This window comes from Danio aesculapii, chromosome 3 (assembly GCF_903798145.1).
Source record: "Danio aesculapii chromosome 3, fDanAes4.1, whole genome shotgun sequence".
NCBI classification, from domain to species: domain Eukaryota; kingdom Metazoa; phylum Chordata; class Actinopteri; order Cypriniformes; family Danionidae; genus Danio; species Danio aesculapii.
Genome location: NC_079437.1, coordinates 52,210,609 through 52,230,130, shown reverse-complemented (window position 1 = coordinate 52,230,130; position 19,522 = coordinate 52,210,609). Strand labels below are relative to the sequence as shown.

Here is a 19,522-nt window from a genome sequence, read left to right as displayed (position 1 = left end):
GAGTCAAATCTAATATTCATCCATTCATTCATTTTCTTTTCGGCTTAGTCCCTTTATTAATCTGGTGTCGCCACAGCGGAATGAACCGCCAACTTATCCAGCATATGTTTTATGCAGCGGATGCCCTTTCAGCTGCAACCCATCACTGTAATCCATACACACTCATTCACACTCATACACTACAGACAATTTAGCTTAACCAATTTAACTATACCGCATGTCTTTGGACTGTGGGGGTCACTGGAGCACCCAGAGAACCCACGCAATCATGGGGAGAACATGCAAACTCCACACAGAAATGCCAACTGACCCAGCCGAGGCTCGAACCAGCGACCTTCTTGCTGTGAGGCGATCGTGCTACCCACTGTGCCACTGTGACACCCCGATTTGGGGTGTCATACGGTCATATCTAACAATGAAAGACTTTAATTTGGATGTGTTTTAAGGCCTGTGAAATTCAAAAATTTGTCGCCTTTATGAAGATTAATTGCTTAATTATTTAATGCAATAGAATAAAGACTATCCACTGTTATTTTACATTTGATTACTGAAATTCTATTCCTGTTAAAAGTCCAACCAAAAGCCATAAAACGTTGTTTGTTTAATTTTTATCCTTGTTCTATCTGTGCTTTAATTTATTTAATTTAGCATAATTTTGTATATTTTATGCAGCTCATTCCAATCAATATAAAATTTGAAATTCTTTTCCAAATAGAGTCATCTAATAAAATTATATTCATATTGCTACAGTATATAATCACAGAAAAACAAAATATCGCAATGTCAGTATTTTTCCAATATTGTGCAGTCCTCTTTAGACTTGTGGGGGAAACCGGAGCACCCAGAGGAAACCCACGACAACAAGCGAAGAACATGAACAGAAATGCCAACTGACCCAGCCGGGACTCAAACCAGCGACCTTCTTGCTGTGAGGCAACAGTGCAAACCACTGAGCCACCATGCCACTCAAAATTCAATTATCATTTACTTATTCTCAAGTCCTTCCAAACTCATCAGTTAATAAAACGTGTTTATTAATACATAAAAAACGGACTTGTTTATGTCGATAGAATTACAATTAAATCTGTTCATTGTTTAAAGAGATTGTCTCTTCAGAAGACTTGTATTAAACAATTCAAATAAATAAACTAAAAACACACACATAGTTTCAATTAAATTTCATTAATATCTTGATTTGTCCTCCAAAGGTGAATAAAAGAACTAATGATTTTGGAATGACATGAGGTTACATGATGACTAAAGTGTCTGTCTGGGGTGAACTGACCTTTTAGAAAACATTTTGGGACAAAACAAACAAACAAAAAACTGCAACACTCTGTGTTTTGGAAATTGTCCTTGACATTTCTTGGCTATTTCCAACTTTAGCCCAAAAACATGGCAGTTGTTCATTTCTTTCTCAATTTCTTCAAAAATGTCACTTCATCTCTGTTCCTGATCCCGTAGCTGAGGACAGAAGAAACACAATCATGTTTAACCACAAAATAGAAAAAACATTAGCAGCAAATGAACATGTTTTCATATACTTCAACAAAAGTAATATTTGGACTCACTCCTTCAGTTTTCTTCTGTCGTCCTCTAATTTGTCCCCATTGAAAACTAGATGAAATGTCCTCCACACATATTTCCTGAAGAAAAAAAAAAGAATGACAGAAAAAAAATCTAAATAAAATGTAAAAAATACAACATAAATAAATGCCATTACGGTGGCACAGTGGGTAGCACGATCGCCTCACAGCAAGAAGGTCGCTGGTTAGAGTGTGTATGGATGTTTCCCAGTAATGGATTCCAATGTGGCGACCCCATATTAATAAAGGGACCAATCCGAAAAGAAATTTACATAAACATATCAAATCTAAATAAATACAAATATAAATAAATATAATTAAATAAATACAACGAAAGTAGAGCAACAAATAAATGTGGAGGTCTGAAGCTACTCTAAAAGGAGCAAAAAATGTTTTTAAGCGTATTAAATGAGCTACATATTTTCTAAAATAATAATAATAATAAAATAAAGCATACATATTTGGGCATCCAGCAAATGTATTTGAAAAAAAAAATTTGAGAAAACTTTCACCTCCTCCCATTTATTGCTGGAACCATCAGACATTTTAGTTGCAAGCTTTCTTTGTGCTATAATCATTACTGTTCTTTTATTTTGATCACTGATTTTTTTCTTCGTTCATTAATTCATTTAATTTTGTAACAGTTCTACTAGAACAATATAGCCATGACTTAAATTCCTTAACAATCTGGGTGATGCAGATTACATTACTTTTGTAATGTTCAAGCGTTCTCAAGTTTACAAATTTTTACTGCCATAAATTGAACGTATGAAGAGTTTAGATGCAAAAACCTCTGACATTTTCTTCTAATGTTAGTATTTATCTCAGGCTCCTATGTGCTGATTCAGAAATTTTACTTTCATGGCAAAGAACAGGTTATTTTCATCGATTTTAACATGAAATAACTAAACATAAACATAAGAGGCTGAGAAAAATGCTCATTGTAAAAGAAAATTCTTGATGACACTTACAGGTTTTTGCATCTGAACTCTTCATATTTACACATATTTAGAGGTTTTTGCATCTGAACTCTTCATATTTACACATATTTAGAGGTTTTTGCATCTGAACTCTTCATATTTACACATATTTAGAGGTTTTTGCATCTGAACTCTTCATATTTACACATATTTAGAGGTTTTTGCATCTGAACTCTTCATATTTACACATATTTAGAAGTTTTTGCATCTGAACGCTTTATATTTACACATACTTAAGAGGTTTTTGCATCTGAACTCTTCATTTTTACACATATTTAGAGGTTTTTGCATCTAAACTCTTCATATTTACACATATTTAGAGGTTTTTGCATCTGAACTCTTTATTTATGTACATATTTAGAGGTTTTTGCATCTGAACGCTTCATATTTACACATACTTAAGAGGTTTTTGCAGCTGAACTCTTCATATTTACACATATTTAGATTTTTTTGCATCTAAACTCTTCATATTTACACATATTTAGAGGTTTTTGCATCTGAACTCTTCATATTTACACATATTTAGAGGTTTTTGCATCTGAACTCTTCATATTTACACATATTTAGAGGTTTTTGCATCTGAACGCTTTATATTTCCACACATACTTAAGAGGTTTTTGCATCTGAACTCTTCATTTTTACTCATATTTAGAGGTTTTTGCATCTAAGCTCTTTATTTATGCACATATTTAGAGGTGTTTGCATCTGAACGCTTCATATTTACACATACTTAAGAGGTTTTTGCATCTGAACTCTTCATATTTACACATATTAAGAGGTTTTTGCATCTGAACTCTTCATATTTACACATATTTAGAGGTTTTTGCACCTGAACTCTTCATATTTACACATATTTAGAGGTTTTTGCATCTGAACGCTTTATATTTCCACACATACTTAAGAGGTTTTTGCATCTGAACTCTTTATTTATGCACATATTTAGAGGTTTTTGCATCTGAACGCTTCATATTTACACATACTTAAGAGGTTTTTGCATCTGAACTCTTCATATTTACACATATTTAGAGGATTTTGCATCCGAATTCATATTTACACAGGGCCCATTTTTCATGTCTCACCAGCTGACGTGCTTGACACCTCCTTCTCGCTGTTGCTTCAGCTCCATATATCTGCGAATGGCTTTCTTGAGATCCAGAACGGTAGCAGACTGCACAATCACAATAGCTGTGGAGAGATGTGCTCCAGTCAGACTCAATTAATATATAACTACCATTAAAATACAAGTCAAGAAACATACGCTGTTTCCCAGATCAATATCTCATGGATCACCAGGAATCTAGCAAAGACATATTAAATCAGAAAACTCACGCATGACCTCTCCATCCGCCTTACAAACCCGAACAGTCATAGCCTGACCATATTCCAGAGCCACCTGAGAGTTGACCTCCTCCAGTGTCACCTGCACAATTGCAAGTTTCAAAAATATAGAATTAATTAATGCATTCAAATATATAGTTTAATTTAAGATTGGTATTTTAAAGGGATAGTTCATCCAAAAATTTAAATGTCAAGCTAAAGTGTTCACCCCAAAATTACAATTTCATTATTTATTACATACCCTCATATCATTCCAAACCCCTGATGCCCGATGTTTATCTTCAAAAAAACAAATTTAGATATTTTAGGTGAAATCTGAGAGCTCCCTCATCCTCTGTAGACAGCAACAGTTCCCAACTCGTTCAAAGTTCCAAAAAATACAAAAGAAATTATCACCAATACGGACCATATGCCTTCAGCTGCTCAATCAGGATATTATCAAGCTACAAGAATACATTTTTGTTCACATAAAACAAAAATAACAAGGTAGTATGTCAGAGGCACAACCATTATACTGACACTAAGAAATAACTGTTAAATATATATATATATAAATATATATATATATATATATATTTTTTTTTAAGTGCACAAAAAAGTAAACAGATTGAACCACTCAAGGCATATGGGGTCCGTTTTGAGGATGATGTTTTTTGTTACCTTTCTGGACTCCGAATATCTCAGGAACGCTGCTGTCTATGGAGGACTATAAAGCTCTTAGGTTTAATCTAAAGTATCTTAATTTGTATTCTGAAGTCAAACAACAGTCTCAGGGGTTTAGAAAAACATGAGGGTGAGCAACTAATAACTTAATTTTCTTTTCTTTTTTATCTCTTAAACTAACACAAATTTTCTCATCCTCTGGCCATCAAAGATGTAGGTGACCATTTTTTTTTAAATATTGAAAGATTTTTAGCTTGATCTATTATTCTCTAAGTAACTAAATTACCTGCTTTTCACAACCTAGCAATCAGCTCCAGGGTTTCTGCAGGTTTCATCAAGTCAAATTTAATATTTTAAGAACATTAGGAATGAACCTTTGTACGTTTATAGTACTTGTACTTATTGTTATGATGAGGAATTGTGTAATTGTTTTTTGGTTTATTTATTTTTTCCCTGATTAGGGAATTTAATTTGGGAAATCTGAAGTAAAACTGTCTAACAGCTGTTGTGAATTGTATCTCTTTGCAATGAAATAACTTAAAAGGTTTTATTGAAAAGTATTGTTGGTCATGGATGTCGGCCCAAATTGAGTAGCTTTTTTTAGACAAAGCAAAATTAAGACCTGTTTAAGGCCTATAGTGCTCAGTGTAATTGGGTCCACCCCATTTTGAAAATGAGCATTTATATACATTTCTCAGAGAATTTAGGCAGTGTATTTTGGTGCTTTTAAACAAAACAGATTAATTAAACAGATATATTTTTTAAAAATAATAGTTTAGTCACCAAACATATTTAGAAATTGAAAGATAATACAATTAAATGCAAGCAAAATATAGCAAAAAATAAAAATAAAAAAATCCAAACTACAAAATTTCAACTACATTTTTTTTTTTTTGCTTCTGTTGATTTTTCCTTTTTTAAATTTTTATTTAATATTTTTCTATAACAAATTTGGGTCGGTGTACTAGTTTTTGGACTGTAATCGTAAGATATTTTGTTAGATAAGCTCCAGATTTGGCTTCAGTACTGACTAATCTAATGTATATGCACAAATATAATATTGTATAGCTTCCTATTAAAATATGAATTTAAAAGATAGATTTGTGAGGGGTGTACTTGTATATGCTGAGCACTGTACAACACAATATGTCAGGGAATTTAAGACTTTTTTTTTAGACCCAGTGAACACTATGCGGTAGTAATTGTAATTTCCAAGCATATATATTGTTTATTAATCTCAAAGTGAAAGCATTCCCTGACCTCTATTAGTCTATATAGATATTAGAGGAAAACAAGGGTTTCAACTTAAAAACGTATTTTCTGTTCTACTGAAGAAAGAAAGTCGTCTGCATCTTTAGATGTCAAGTAACAGGACGTTTTAATGTCTGGGTTATTTATCCGTTTAAAACAGCCCTTTGACTGCATGTACACCTGAATGGGCAGGTCACACAGAAGCGGGTCCTGCACCATGAGAGCCAGTCCTTCCTCAAAGATGTCCAGAAATTCTGAGTGTGGAAGAGCCTCCTCGTCTTCTTCCTCTTCATGCTCCTCTTTCATTTCATCTTCCACAGTTTTCTCCTCTAACTCGGATTTGAGCTCGATTTCGTCCTTTATTTCGTCCATTTTAACTTCAAACGTCTTGTTTTGAGGTTATAGAAAGCCAGGACGTATATTAAAAAGTAACTATGTGTTAATAGTAAACATAACCGGAATTTAGTATTAAAACTGTAGGCCTTTTGCAGGAGTTAATTCTGAAATTGTACCTTCATCAGTTTTTCCTGCGTTCCAGCTTTTTATGTCTCATTTTTTTAAACAAGCTGTCGGATTATTTCAGTGATGCACCCGACTTTAGTTCCGCTTGGGTTTCTATAATACACATTCTTTATTACAATTACGCTATTTTTCTATTAAATTTTTTATTCAGTGCTTATATTTGTTGACATTTTCATGTATGTTTAAGATTAGTATATAAAACAGAAAAGGTGCTTATCCTTGTTTATATTTTGTTTCATGGCGAGCCAATAATACTGAGGCACACTAATCTTTACGTGTTTCCTGTAGATGGGAATGTGCGTGTAAATATCAACTTTAATTGCATCAGAAAGAAACTTTAATTGTATTTAGTACGTAATATAATTTATGACCATTTGAAAATGCTGCTGTTTTGTCCGACATGTGGGAATGTGTTAATCGTGGAAGAAGGACAGCGATGCTTTAGATTCGCGTGTAACACATGTCCATATGTGCACAACATCACAAGGAAGGTAATGTATAACATTACACAACACAACATAACATATGGATTGGATAAGCATTTGGAACGTTCGATTCCAATGCATTAACGTTCAATGGAACGCCGACATTTAAAAGTTCGATTCGAATGAAACCAGTGAAATGACTTGATTCTAAAATATGTGAACGTGTGTTGATGAGATTAATGTTTCTAACATTACAAAGTATATTATTTAGATTAGATTAGATTAAACTTTATTGTCATTAAGTTAGACAAGTACAAGACAAGGCAAGGTTCAGGTCTAACCAGAAGTGCGAATAGAGGCAAAGCTGGTTTTATATTCGTATATTCAGACATTATCCTTAATAATATAATTTCAGAAAAGTATTTTTGCAAATTCTAAATAGGAAAATCATACTAGCAGTCAATGATTATCAAAGTACAACATTGTTCAAAGTCAAAGATAGTGTCAAATCAATGTTGTTTAGAAGTCATACTTGTATTCTAATTCCAATCGAATATTCAAAGTATTGTGGTAAACAATTTAGGGACTTCTAAATGAACGAATGTGCGAATATAAAACCAACTTTACCTCTATGGAGTGCAATAGCAGCCAGTGCATGAGTTATAAAGGGCAATTATAGAAAAACTATGGGTAAAATTGACAGATGATGTACTATGAACATTATACACAGGTTGTAATAGCTATGAACAGATATTAGCAGTAGATGAATTTATGTAGAGGTTGCTATTAATAATCAGAAGTGTGCAGCTAGATGTGAACATAATTACAAAAGTATATGTACAGTAGGTATGTAGAATTCAAAATGAATTGAATGAATCAGTGCAATGAATATGTGCCATTTTTAAATGGGCAAATATTAAGTAGTGCAGTGATTATGGGGAGTATAAGTTAAGAGGAGAGAGTATAAATATATCAATTAATATTAATGATATTAGAAAAACATACATTTGAGTTATACAGTGTTTATGTTCCATTAAACCTTGAATTCAGAGCATACTAAATAAGGCTGTGTTATTAAGTAACTTAACTGAAATATTTAAATGTTAGTTTGGTTAATTAATACATGCATCAGTGAATCAAGTGTATGTATTCAATTAAATTACATAAAATTTATGAATAAAGTATATTTAAGTTTTCAGTAGGCGATTTAATGTGTTCTGACCTGCTATTTTCGGCTTACTTTAGGTCAAACTATACACACTACGCATCTAATTTAACTTTACTTTTAGGCTTTATGTAGAAACAAACAACTATTTTAAAAGAAATCAGTCTTGCGATCTCTTACAGTGCTCTAAATCTGCTGGGTTCAGACTGTTGAATTACTTTTTTCCCCACATAGACTGATTGGTGCGATTATGCATTCAGAATGGTATGAACTATTATATGGGTGTTCAAATGGATGTCTATTAATATAATTATTAACATTATTATTTAAAACACAGATCAGAGTGAACTTTTTCTCAGATTCAAAGAGCTGACCTCCCATACATCTTGTTTTGACGTCCTATAGGGGGGATCAAGCCTTAATTAGCAGGGTCAATCCCCCAAACCCCCTTGCCCTTCTAATCTTTAATTGAAATATGAAAATGCATTTCTTTAGTTAAATTGTCAGATTACGTATATCTTAGCAAATGGGCGTGGTGAACATATTTAATCACACAGCGCCAACTGTCAGTTTTGACAACAAACAGAAATGGTGTGGAGGAGGTGGCTGTAAGGTTGTAATAATCTCCCCAAACACTTTCCCCGATCATTCAGAATGAAATTCCTACTTTACTACATCCATTCAGCTCACAGTAGAAAAAAAAACAAGCCACACCCACTGTTTGCTCATTATATTCTGTTTCTCTAGGAACTGCGTCACATTATGAAAAAAATAACGGTTGCAGCTTCTGGTTCTTTGGGACTTTAAAATGCTCTTTATTTCATCACGTTATCATATTTATGTATAAAATTTACAATTCTAGAATAGTGGATTCTGATTAAAAGAAGATATTTTGAAGAATGCTGGCACCCATTGGCATCCATTGTGAAAGTCAATGGATCCCAGCAACATACTGCAAAATATCCTCTTTTGTGTTCAACAGAAGATGTAAACAAGTTAAGGGTAAGTAAATGAAGACAGAATTGTAATTTTTTGGGTTAATTTTGCCTATAATGTCAAAAGCTGGACAAGGCAATATTTAAACACTAATAAAACGCGTCTTAATGTGCCATATAAACCAAGAACTGCATTTATATTTCCTTACAAACTTAGAAATTAAAAATGAGGTTCATAAGCTTCACTTTTATTTCTATAGCGCTTTTAATTCAATTCAATTTTTCAATTCACCTTTATTTGTATAGGGCTTATACAATGTAGATTGTGTCAAAGCAGCTTCACATAAAAGGTCACAGTTAATAGGAACAGTGTAGTTCAGTTTGTAGTGTTTAAGTTTTACAATGTAGATTGTCAAAGCTGCTTACCATAGAAGTTCTAGTAAATTTAAACAGTGTCAGTCCAGTTTTCAGAGTTGAAGTTCAGTTTAGTTCAGTTCAGTGTGGTTTAATTTTCACTGCTGAAAGTCCAAACACTGAAGAGCAAATCCATTGATGTGCAGCTCCACAAGTCCCAAACCAAGCAAGCCAGTGGTGAGGAACAAACGTCACCAATTGATGAAAGTGATGAGAAAAAACCTAGAGAGAAACCAGGCTCAGTTGGGCTAGACCATTTCTACTCTGGTCAAACTTTTTGGACATTGTTTGATGGAATAGATTTTTATAAATATTGTTACAACTTCAGGTGGATAAACACTGGATACCTGAGAGAATTTCTATTTTATGTCACTTCATAAAGACTAGCTTCAGAATGACAACACAAAACAGGGATAAATAAATCACCTGAAAATTGCTGATGTTGTTTTCAGAAGCTTGCACTTTGAAACGTATTGTTGTGTCCCCAAGAATGCTGTTGTGTAAATTAATGGCCAGAACACATTCAAGTTTTCAATGTTCAGTTGGTGTGTGAATGTAATTGCCTGTTGAGTGAACAAGTCAATTTCAAACTCTGATTGTAACAATGGCCAAAGTGCTGTTTTAGACAATGATAACATTAGTAATAAACTGTATTTATACCAGGGGTGGGCCATTAACGCGAGACTCTTATCAGGCGATTTAAAAAATATATATATATCGCTGTAATCTATTCTCAAAGTTGGGTTGGGAGCTGGGTCTATTCTACGCAAGCTATGATTGACTTTCACCTTGATATTTTAGCGCAAAATGGCAAGAAAGTGCCCTTCTGAATCAAATGAGCAGGATGCCCTTCTGGATCTTTCACATACTTTGAAGACACTACTGACTATGCTTACATGGACATCTGTAATCTAGTTATTTGCCTTATAGACAATAATATAATTAAGGTGTTTATGTGAAGTGCTTTCATGGAAGAATTTCCTGTAATTTTGGGTGACTTTAACTGCAGTTTGGCAGTTTCACATTCACTCATGAACATTTCATTCATGCCCCTGTGACAAACTGGTATATTTGACGCTAATAAGGAGTAAGGACTGGTGAGAGTGTTATGGAATTTAATCACACACGCCCAATGGAAAGAAAAAAACTTCAGCATTTCGCGATGTGTGTGTGTGTGTGTGTGTGTGTGCGGTCCTTTACTGACAGCGCGTGTGTGGATCTTGTCACAAAATGCGGAGAAAAGATCTACATGATGGTAATAGTTTGATTGCGGTGTTTACTTCAGTAATGCCACTAATATATGCATACTCTACATATTTTAATTTCATTTCTCTGTAGTTCAGTTATGACTTTAGTAGGATTAAGGTAATTAAAATAGCTGTTTGGAGCTTATGTAGGCCTACAGTTCAAAATTCATGTTTAACTGAATGAACAGTTAGTAAACACAAGTACTTCTTATTGAACCTCATTTATTTTCATCACCAATTATCATAGTAGAGTTGTTTCTCAAGCAGTTTGTGATGCATTTTGGAAACAGGAGATGAGCCCCTGGTCTAATGCGCCACCTGGCTTGAGAAACCTGTTCTCAAAGACTTACTTTAAGTCATTATTTGGGTAGCACACATATTCGGAATGCCTTCGGCAGAATTCAATTGAGCCATTTTAATCTAGATCAATTCCAAGATTACAGTGAGATTAATCTAGATTAAATATATATATATATATATATATATATATATATATATATATATATATATATATATATATATTTATTTATTTATTTATGCCCACCTATAATTTATACAGTGAGATATTAAAAATGACCCACTAGTCATAGTATTTTTCTGTTTTTACTATGGATGTGAAAGGCAGCTTTTTCAACATTCTTCAAATACATTCTTTAAAGTCGTTGTGAAATCAACATTTACAGTGTTTATTTATTTGCTAGCACACAATGTTATTCTTTAGGTGAATGATTAATCCGTGCAAGTTAATTCATTGAAAAATGTGTTTTGGTAATGTTTGGTAAGTCTGACCATTTGCTTCTGCATTTGGAGTCTTTCTCTGGTACTTTTCTGATGACATCAATTTGACAGCCTCGGCCACAATATTCCTAACCATCTCTATCCCTCTAACCATTAGCTTGCTATGAGTGAATAATGTGCGAAAAGAAAGCCCCGCCCCATACTCAATATTCAGTTTCAGTTGGAAGTTCATCAACATATTAAAATAAGACCCAGCAATTTCCAGTTAAAAACAATAGTAAACCATCCAGAACATGGTTTTATCTAATAATTTTTCACTTGTTTCTATGAAGGATAGGCATAGACAGTATCATTTCCCTGATATACAAACAGAAAAACAAACCTGTGTTTGTGTTTTGACAGGTAAACAACAGAAAGTACCCCAAACTGAAGGAGGTTGATGATGTTCTTGGAGGATCTGCTGCTTGGGAAAATGTGGATTCCACTGCAGGTAAACAAATGAAACTAGAAAAGTAAAGTTCATAGACAAAAGTTATGTTGGCTTGAGAGTAGTTTAAGGAGTTTGAAACAGTTGGCATAGATGGAAAACTACATATAGGTCAGCATGTTGGTATGTTTCTAGTATGGATTATGTCGTTAGTATGTTTCCAGTATGGATTGGTATGTTGTTAGTATGTTTCTAGTATGGATTATGTTGTTAGTATGTTTCCAGTATGGATTGGTATGTTGTTAGTATGTTTCTAGTATAGATTGGTATGTTTCTAGTATGGATTATGTCGTTAGTATGTTTCCAGTATGGATTGGTATGTTGTTAGTATGTTTCTAGTATAGATTGGTATGTTGTTAGTATGTTTCTAGTATGGATTAGTATGTCGTTAGTATGTTTTTAGTATGGATTGGTATATTGTTAGTATGTTTCTAGTATAGATTTGTATATTGTTAGTATGTTTCTAGTATGTCGTTAGTATGTTTCTAGTATGGATTGGTATGTTGTTAGTATGTTTCCAGTATGAATTGGTATGTTGTTAGTATGTTTCCAGTATGAATTGGTTTGTTGTTAGTATGTTTCTAGTATAGATTGGTATGTCGTTAGTATGTTTCTAGTATGGATTAGTATGTTGTTAGTATGAATTGCTATGTTGTTAGTATGTCAAATCTAAAGTCAATGGCAGTTTTTTTTCCCCCAACAATGGAAGTCTATGGGACAGTTGCTAGGGTGCTGAGTGTGGCTAGTAAAATAAAAGGTCATCAGTGATTGGCAGATTGGTAGTCTGAGTTACATGTGCCCAACCTTAGGTCTGTATGACAGTCTGGCCCAAAGTTATGAGGTCACAAAATTTGGTCCAATGTTAAGTCAATGGGACTTTTCCAAATTCTTTGGGTCAGTTTTCAGAAAACCGTAAGTCGAATTAGTTAAAAAAGATATAGCAACTCAAGTCAGACCAGTTTGGAGTTAATTTTGTGTTTGTAGCTTTTAGAAGATAGGTTTAGAAGAAGATACATAAAGAAATTATTCTCAAAAGAAGATGGAAGAGTATACCAGTATGTTGGCTTTCTCAACCATAATAAAAATCCACATGTAATAAAAGACAGTTTTCCTGGTTTATTTTGATGTTTAACATTCTTCTTTAATTTGTTTTTTCTTTGAAGAACCCTGTCCAAAATGTGAGCATCCAAGGGCTTATTTCATGCAGATTCAAACCAGATCTGCTGATGAACCAATGACAACTTTCTACAAATGCTGCAATATACAGTGTGGCCATCGATGGAGAGACTAAATCTAGACTTTGTTTGTGGAATAGCAGAGAATTGTATTTAATTGTTGGAACCTCATCATCATTTGTATAAATTAAAACCCTCAGATGCTCTTTAAACTTTATTTCCACCATCTAGAAGCTTTGTAACATTAGGTTGTGTGCAATAACCAGATGATTTACTTCCCTTTTTTGGTGTGTATGTGTGAAAGTAATAAAACAGATGCTCATATTTGATACAGTTTGTTTTATTTGTTCAAATGAGTCCATACGTTTTGTTAAACATACACATTTGAGACTTGGGATGAGCACGGCATCTGCTGTAGAGCCACAGACTATTCTCAAGGCATTTATCTACAGCTGCATTCCCGTACGACAAGCTTGACATCTACTCTGTCGGAAAACAGCGTCAAGTCACTTCACAAAGCAAGTAGACTTACTAGTCGAGAGCGTATTTGATTAAAGGGAGCCAGCCTGGGTTGTGCAAGTAAACCTCATGAACATGCATACATATTTACTGGAGATTATCTTTCAGTAGTCAAACAGACGGCATGTGGTTATAGTGGATGAATGGAAGTCTTTTTTTTTTTTTTTTTGCTTGTTTCTATTGGAGGGTGCTTTGAATTTTGATTTAACGAGGGTTTTAAAGTGATAGTTCAAACAAAAGATGAAAATTTCCTCACTTTTATGAATTTCTTTCTATTGAACACAAAAAAAGATATTTTGAAGAATGTTGGGAGAGAAAGCAGATGATATACATAGTAGGAACAAAAATACTATAGAAGTCAATGGTTGATTTTTCTTTTTCTCCACATCTTCCTTTGTATTCAATGGAAAAAGGAAACTTAAATAGGTTTTGCCAGTAAATGATGACAGAATTTTCATTTTTGGTCAAACTACCGCTATAATTTATTTCTGTGATGCCTGAAAAATGCATATGGGGTGCAGGTTGATTTAGTAGGAAAGATTTAAGGTGTTTGTTAGTTTAAAATGAATCAATTTACAAATCGTATAATGAGACCGCAGGTTTATATATGCATTTTCACAGCTTTGCTACATCTTTTTCTTCCCTTCATAATAAATACTACGATAAAAATATGTAACGTCTTTTACTTGAAGAGCTATATCATTAGCAGATTGTCTACTGGAGACAGATGATTAACATCAGAGATCTTAATGCAATAACTATAAATTATAGACAAAATAAATATTAATGATTTAGATTTCAGATTTGTTGGGATATATTTCATAAATATTCACCAGCTGTGTGATGATTTATCTGAACAACGGTGCATTGAAGAACTCTATATCACAGGAAACCTACATTTTGTCATGTTAGCGTCTACTATGAATTTGTACAATCACATTCACATGAAAATGTAGAACAGTCTTGATCATATAAAACATTTACAAATTTAAAAAGGTAATTGCGACTTCTTTACTCTCGATATTGACTTTTCTTGCCATTGCAAGTTTATATTTCGCAATAATGACTCTTTTTTTATTATTATTCTCAGAACTGAGATGCGAACATGCACCGCAAACATTGAACATTTCCATCCAAATCAAATACCATTCCGGGAATGTTCTCTGCAGGTTAGTTTTTTGTAAACAAAACCTAATCAATACAGAATGTTGCATGGATGTTTGTTTAATAGAGAACATCCGAGCTTAGAAAAAGTGCCCTATTTAGTGTACATAAAGAGAGCTTTTTAGAGGGCTCACTAAAATATAAGGTTTTGGGAACGAACAAACAAACAAGTATTTTATGACAACTGCAAGTTTATATCTTACAATTCTTGCAATTGATTCATACATCAAAACTGTGAGAACTCTTAATTCTCTGTGAGATAAAAAGTCGCATTAACCTTTTTTATTTTATTTTTTAATCATTGGTGCAAACAGCTTTCCATAAATTAGCCAGCAATTTGCCAAAACATAAAATTAGTGAGTTGAGACTGCTGGCGCCATGATTTTTCCTGCAAGATGCATGCCATTTTGAACTGCCACAGTGCTATTGTATGTTTTAATTGCATGTTTTCCACTTCTTCATATTTAATTGTACAACGTGCTGCACTTTCTGAATGAAAATTGTCTGCAACCAAACTACACCATCGCGAATGATTCTTACACATAATACAATATCTACATACACTCACTGGATACTTTATTAGGTACACCTTACTAGTACCAGGTTGCACCCCCTTTTGCTTTCAGAACTGCCTTTATCCTTTGTGGTTCAACAAGGTACTGGCCTATTCTTCAGAGATTTTTCATGTTGTTGATGCCAAATTCTGACCGTGCTATCCGAATGTCACAGCAAAAATCGAGACTCAGACCAGGAATGTTTTTTCCAATCTTCTATTGTACAATTTTATTAAATTGTAGTTTCCTGTTCATAGTTTCTTCTCCTGCTGTAGCCTATCTGTCTCAAGGTTGGACGTGTTGTGCATTCAGAGATGCTCTTCTGCATACCTCGGTTGTAACGAGTTGTTACTATTGCCTTTCTATCTGCTGTAACCAGTCTGGCCATATTTCTCTGACCTCTGGCATGAACAAGGCATTTGCGCCCACAGATCTGCCGCTCACTAGATATTTTCCCTTTTTCAGACCATTCTTTGTAAACCCTAGCGATGGTTGTGCGTGAAAATCCCAGTAGATCAGCAGTTTCTGAAATACTCAGACCAGCCTGTCTGGCACCAACAACCATGCCACGTTGGTGAAATCACCTTTCTTCTCCATTCTGATGCTCGGTTTGAACTGCAGCAGATCGTCTTGACCATGTCTACATGCCTAAATGCATTAAGTTGCTGTCATGTGATTGGCTGATTAGACATTTGCGTTAACAAACAGTTAGAAAGGTGTACCTAATAAAGTGGCCGGTGAGTGTAGTATAGGTGCTTTTAAATTGAGTTCGTACCATTTCATCAGTAAAGGAACAGAACAACATGACTTAAGAGTTCACATTTTTGCAGGCAGAAAAAAAAGGAAACAATCTCTTTGGATGATACAATCTGACCGTGAAGAAAAAAAAAAAATAAGAAAGGAAAAACAAGGACGATCATCCTTTAAATCCTCACGGCTTGTTGCACACAGTATTAATAAGCGCATAGTTAATCTGCTTTGACTTCTGAAGGCCAGTTCAGAAAGCAGCCCAGCGTGACACACTGATGCACATATGGCCTAAAAAAAATAAGCAAGATTACAGCGATGCCCTGCGGTGTGCTTCATCATGCTGATCAACTTCAACAGAAAAACCAGACAATTCTTCCCTTTTTTTTTTTTTTGAAGACAACAACAACAACACTACGGCTAGTAGAATCTGAAAGTAACGCAACAGCCACTTCTAAACACGTCCTGTTAGCAAAGCTGGCAAGAATAAATGCCTGTAGATGCTTCTACATCAGTCATTATAGTAGCAAACACTGACCTACCTAACGAACCGACCTGGATAACAGATGACGGTTTACACAAGTCCCAGTTTACACAGCTTATCGACAACACAGAACAGCTAAGTAGAGAGGTTTTGAAAAGCACCGTGGCTATAGCTTCGATTCACAGTTGAAATTAAATTCTCTGTATATTGGTTTGCATTCCACAAATATCGACCCTAACATGAACCGCGTGGCATATTAAAACGCCACAAGCTTTAACGAAGGCTATTTAGTGTCTCTAAATCAATAAAAGCAGATTCAGATTGGCCAACGCAATCTCACGGCAGTTCGTAACTTTTTGATTTAGTGGCTAATTCAAGAGTTCACACTGAGCTGATGATTGATTATAAAGCTTGTCTGGCATGCTGTCCCAGGAGAGAGCCCTGAGATCATAAGATCCTCGAGCCTGGGGCTCCCTCCCGTCTGCAGGCAGAGAGGGGAGTTTGAGCTCAGGAAGATCTCGAGAACTCCCCTACTGTAGAAGCTAATGAACAAGTAGTGATTGCTCTTAAGAGATAACTACTTACTAGGAGCATGTCTATGGTGCCGATTTGGATTAGTCAATTAACTTGCATGTTTTTGGACGGTGGGAGGAAACCGGGGAACCCAGGGGAAACCCAAGTGAGCATGGGGAGAACGTGTAAACTCTGCACAAAAACATTGGCTGGCTTGGTAAGGACTAGAACCAGTGACGTTCTTGCTGTGAGGCAGCAGTGCTAACCACTGGGCCATCGTGCCACCCATCTAGGAAAGGAGGAGAAGTTGGGGTGGAAGGGGGGATTCTTTAAAACGAAGATGGTTGTTATATGGAACTTAGGGTATTCATAGTGGCTTAGGAATCGTCTGATTGGTCAATCATTAATTGAATAATGCGGGACCAGCCGCAAGCAATCATAAGCACGTCATCCTCTTGAAATTAGTTTATAAATAAACTTCACTTCGTATGAATTCATACAATCTAATTCGTACAATTTGGTACGATTTGCTCATCACCCAATGACGGTTGGGTTAGTGTGGGGTTGGGTGCCACAGCTCCTTTTTAAAATCATACATTTTCATGCAACTGAACTCGCACAAATTCATACGAATTAGCCACTAAACTGACAAAACTTAAAATACTTCCATTTTCTCGTGAGATCAGGCTGGATTGGCATACATTATATATGCCTTATAAATAGAAACCCTTCATCTAGAAATGACACGTCCGCACAACAATGCAGGTTACATAGACAAGCATATCAAATCCAGACAAGAGATTGAAAGTAAAACTAAAAAAGGAAAATACATTTCCATAACATTTGCATAAAATGCCACACACAGAGACACAGAGAGGTATAAGCGATGTCTTCAAAACCAGCAATGAAAAAATTCCATTTTAAGGTTAAAATAAAACTCTAATGCATAAATTAAGAATCCAGCAATACTGACCCTGAATGAAACTCACTTAGTTTTGTTACGCAAGCCTCTTTTCACATATTCCCTTTCACATATACACTTCACAGCTAAAATAGTAAATAAAAAAAATAGTGTTTTGATGTAACCCTGACCATCATGCATATAAAATGTGCCTCCTTAAGTGAATCCTTCATTTGACGTGCATCGGTACCTATAAAATGTGCCTGTAAATTAAACGCGGTCACATAAACTGAGCAATGGCTAGAAATACGAGCTGTCAGGTAGGCGGAAGGTGAAAGCGGAGCGGACGGAAATGAAAGTGAGTCGCCGACACCCACCAGCATCAGGTCGCAGCACATTTGTTGAAGGGATAAACTGTTAGCATATGCGCTTGTATGTGTAAATATAGCCCTTGCAGTTCGGGCAGGTGTGCGTCACGTCCTTGAGGTCGTCGATCAAGCAGGGGATCAAGCAGCAACCTAGGTCGCAACTGTAAAACAAAGACAGAAATCAAGAGGAATCACATATTAAAATTAATTTGTAACATGATAGTATGTTTCTAGCACTTTTATAATAAAAATTCACGCACTCTAATATTTCATTGGATGTTTTGCATTGATTATGTGACATGTTCACCGTGGCATTATTAGTTGCATTGATTTTTCACCAAGATCTTGTACTGATGATTGGAGAGTTGTAAGTAAGCTCATCCTAAAAATACTCAATAAGGTTAGGATCTGGACTCTTTGGTGGCCAATCCATTTGTAAAATGATTTCTAATGCTCCCTGGATCACTCTCTTACAATTTAAGCCTGATGAATCCAGATATTGTCATCTTGAAATATGTCTAAGCCAGTGTTTCTCAACCACGTTCAACCAACACTGCATGTTTTGGATGTCTCATTTGTCTGTCACATCCATTACAGGTCTTTCAGTTTCTGCTAATGAACTGATGATCTGAATCAGGAGTGTTTGGTTAAGGAGACATGGAAAATGTGCAGAGCTGGAGGGCCTCCAGGAACGTGGTTGAGAAACACTGGTCTAAGCCATGTAAGAATGAAAAATCCATTGAGGGAATAACCTGGTCATATAATATATTCAACGTAACTCATCATTTGGACACATAACATTGTTGAATCTAGAGATGAGCAACTGCAGCATCCAGATCACAGCACTGCCCCCACAGACTTGTATGGTAGGCACTAGGAATGATGGGTACATCACTTCATCTGTCTCTATTCTTACCTCGATATTGTCCATCACTCTGAAATTAGGCAAATCAGGACTCATCAGACCATATGACCTTCTTCTATTGGTCCACAGTCTAATATGTACGACATCTTTAAACAAATTGAAGCCTTTGTTCAAGATTATCCAAAAAAAAAAGTGGTTTTCTTAAGGCTACGCAGCTGTTTAGTCCCAATACCTTGAGTTTCCTTTGCATCGTGCATCTGGAAATGCAAAGTTGTTTTGTTATGATTTGCCACCATAATGAAAGCAACAGCAGATAGTCAACTTCAGATCATCAAAATAAAATAACCAGCAAACATGTTTACGTGAATGCAGGAACTGAGTAAACCTTTAGCATCAGTCCCTCAGCATGTACTTTTTCCATTCATTCATTCATTCATTTTCTTTTCAGCTTATTCCCTTTATTAATCTAGGGTCACCACAG

General features: G+C 34.9%; 3 protein-coding genes across 5 annotated transcripts in view; 1 reads left to right on the top strand and 2 right to left on the bottom strand.

Moving 5' to 3' along the window:
* Positions 1 to 1,163: 1,163 nt before the first annotated feature.
* Positions 1,164 to 6,378, bottom strand: snrnp25 (small nuclear ribonucleoprotein 25). The gene is made up of 5 exons (XM_056454226.1): positions 5,999 to 6,378; positions 3,896 to 3,986; positions 3,646 to 3,751; positions 1,572 to 1,646; positions 1,164 to 1,464 (listed from the first exon to the last, which is right to left on the bottom strand). Exons 1-5 carry the CDS (start codon positions 6,188 to 6,190, stop codon positions 1,407 to 1,409), a joined length of 522 nt encoding a protein of 173 aa, XP_056310201.1. The 5' UTR covers positions 6,191 to 6,378; the 3' UTR covers positions 1,164 to 1,406.
* Positions 6,379 to 6,609: 231 nt separating this feature from the next.
* On the top strand, positions 6,610 to 13,255 carry polr3k (polymerase (RNA) III (DNA directed) polypeptide K). Its single transcript, XM_056454223.1, has 3 exons — positions 6,610 to 6,831; positions 11,667 to 11,754; positions 12,915 to 13,255. The coding sequence occupies exons 1-3, from the start codon at positions 6,721 to 6,723 to the stop codon at positions 13,040 to 13,042; spliced, it is 327 nt and encodes a 108-aa protein (XP_056310198.1). The 5' UTR covers positions 6,610 to 6,720; the 3' UTR covers positions 13,043 to 13,255.
* Positions 13,251 to 19,522, bottom strand: part of cdip1 (cell death-inducing p53 target 1) — a 25,389-nt gene continuing 19,117 nt past the window's right edge. For all 3 annotated transcript variants that reach the window (XM_056454220.1, XM_056454222.1, XM_056454221.1), the window contains exon 5: positions 13,251 to 18,337. In XM_056454220.1, the coding sequence (XP_056310195.1) occupies positions 18,226 to 18,337 (112 nt within the window). In that variant the 3' untranslated portion in view covers positions 13,251 to 18,225. The remainder of the gene's footprint in view (positions 18,338 to 19,522) is intronic.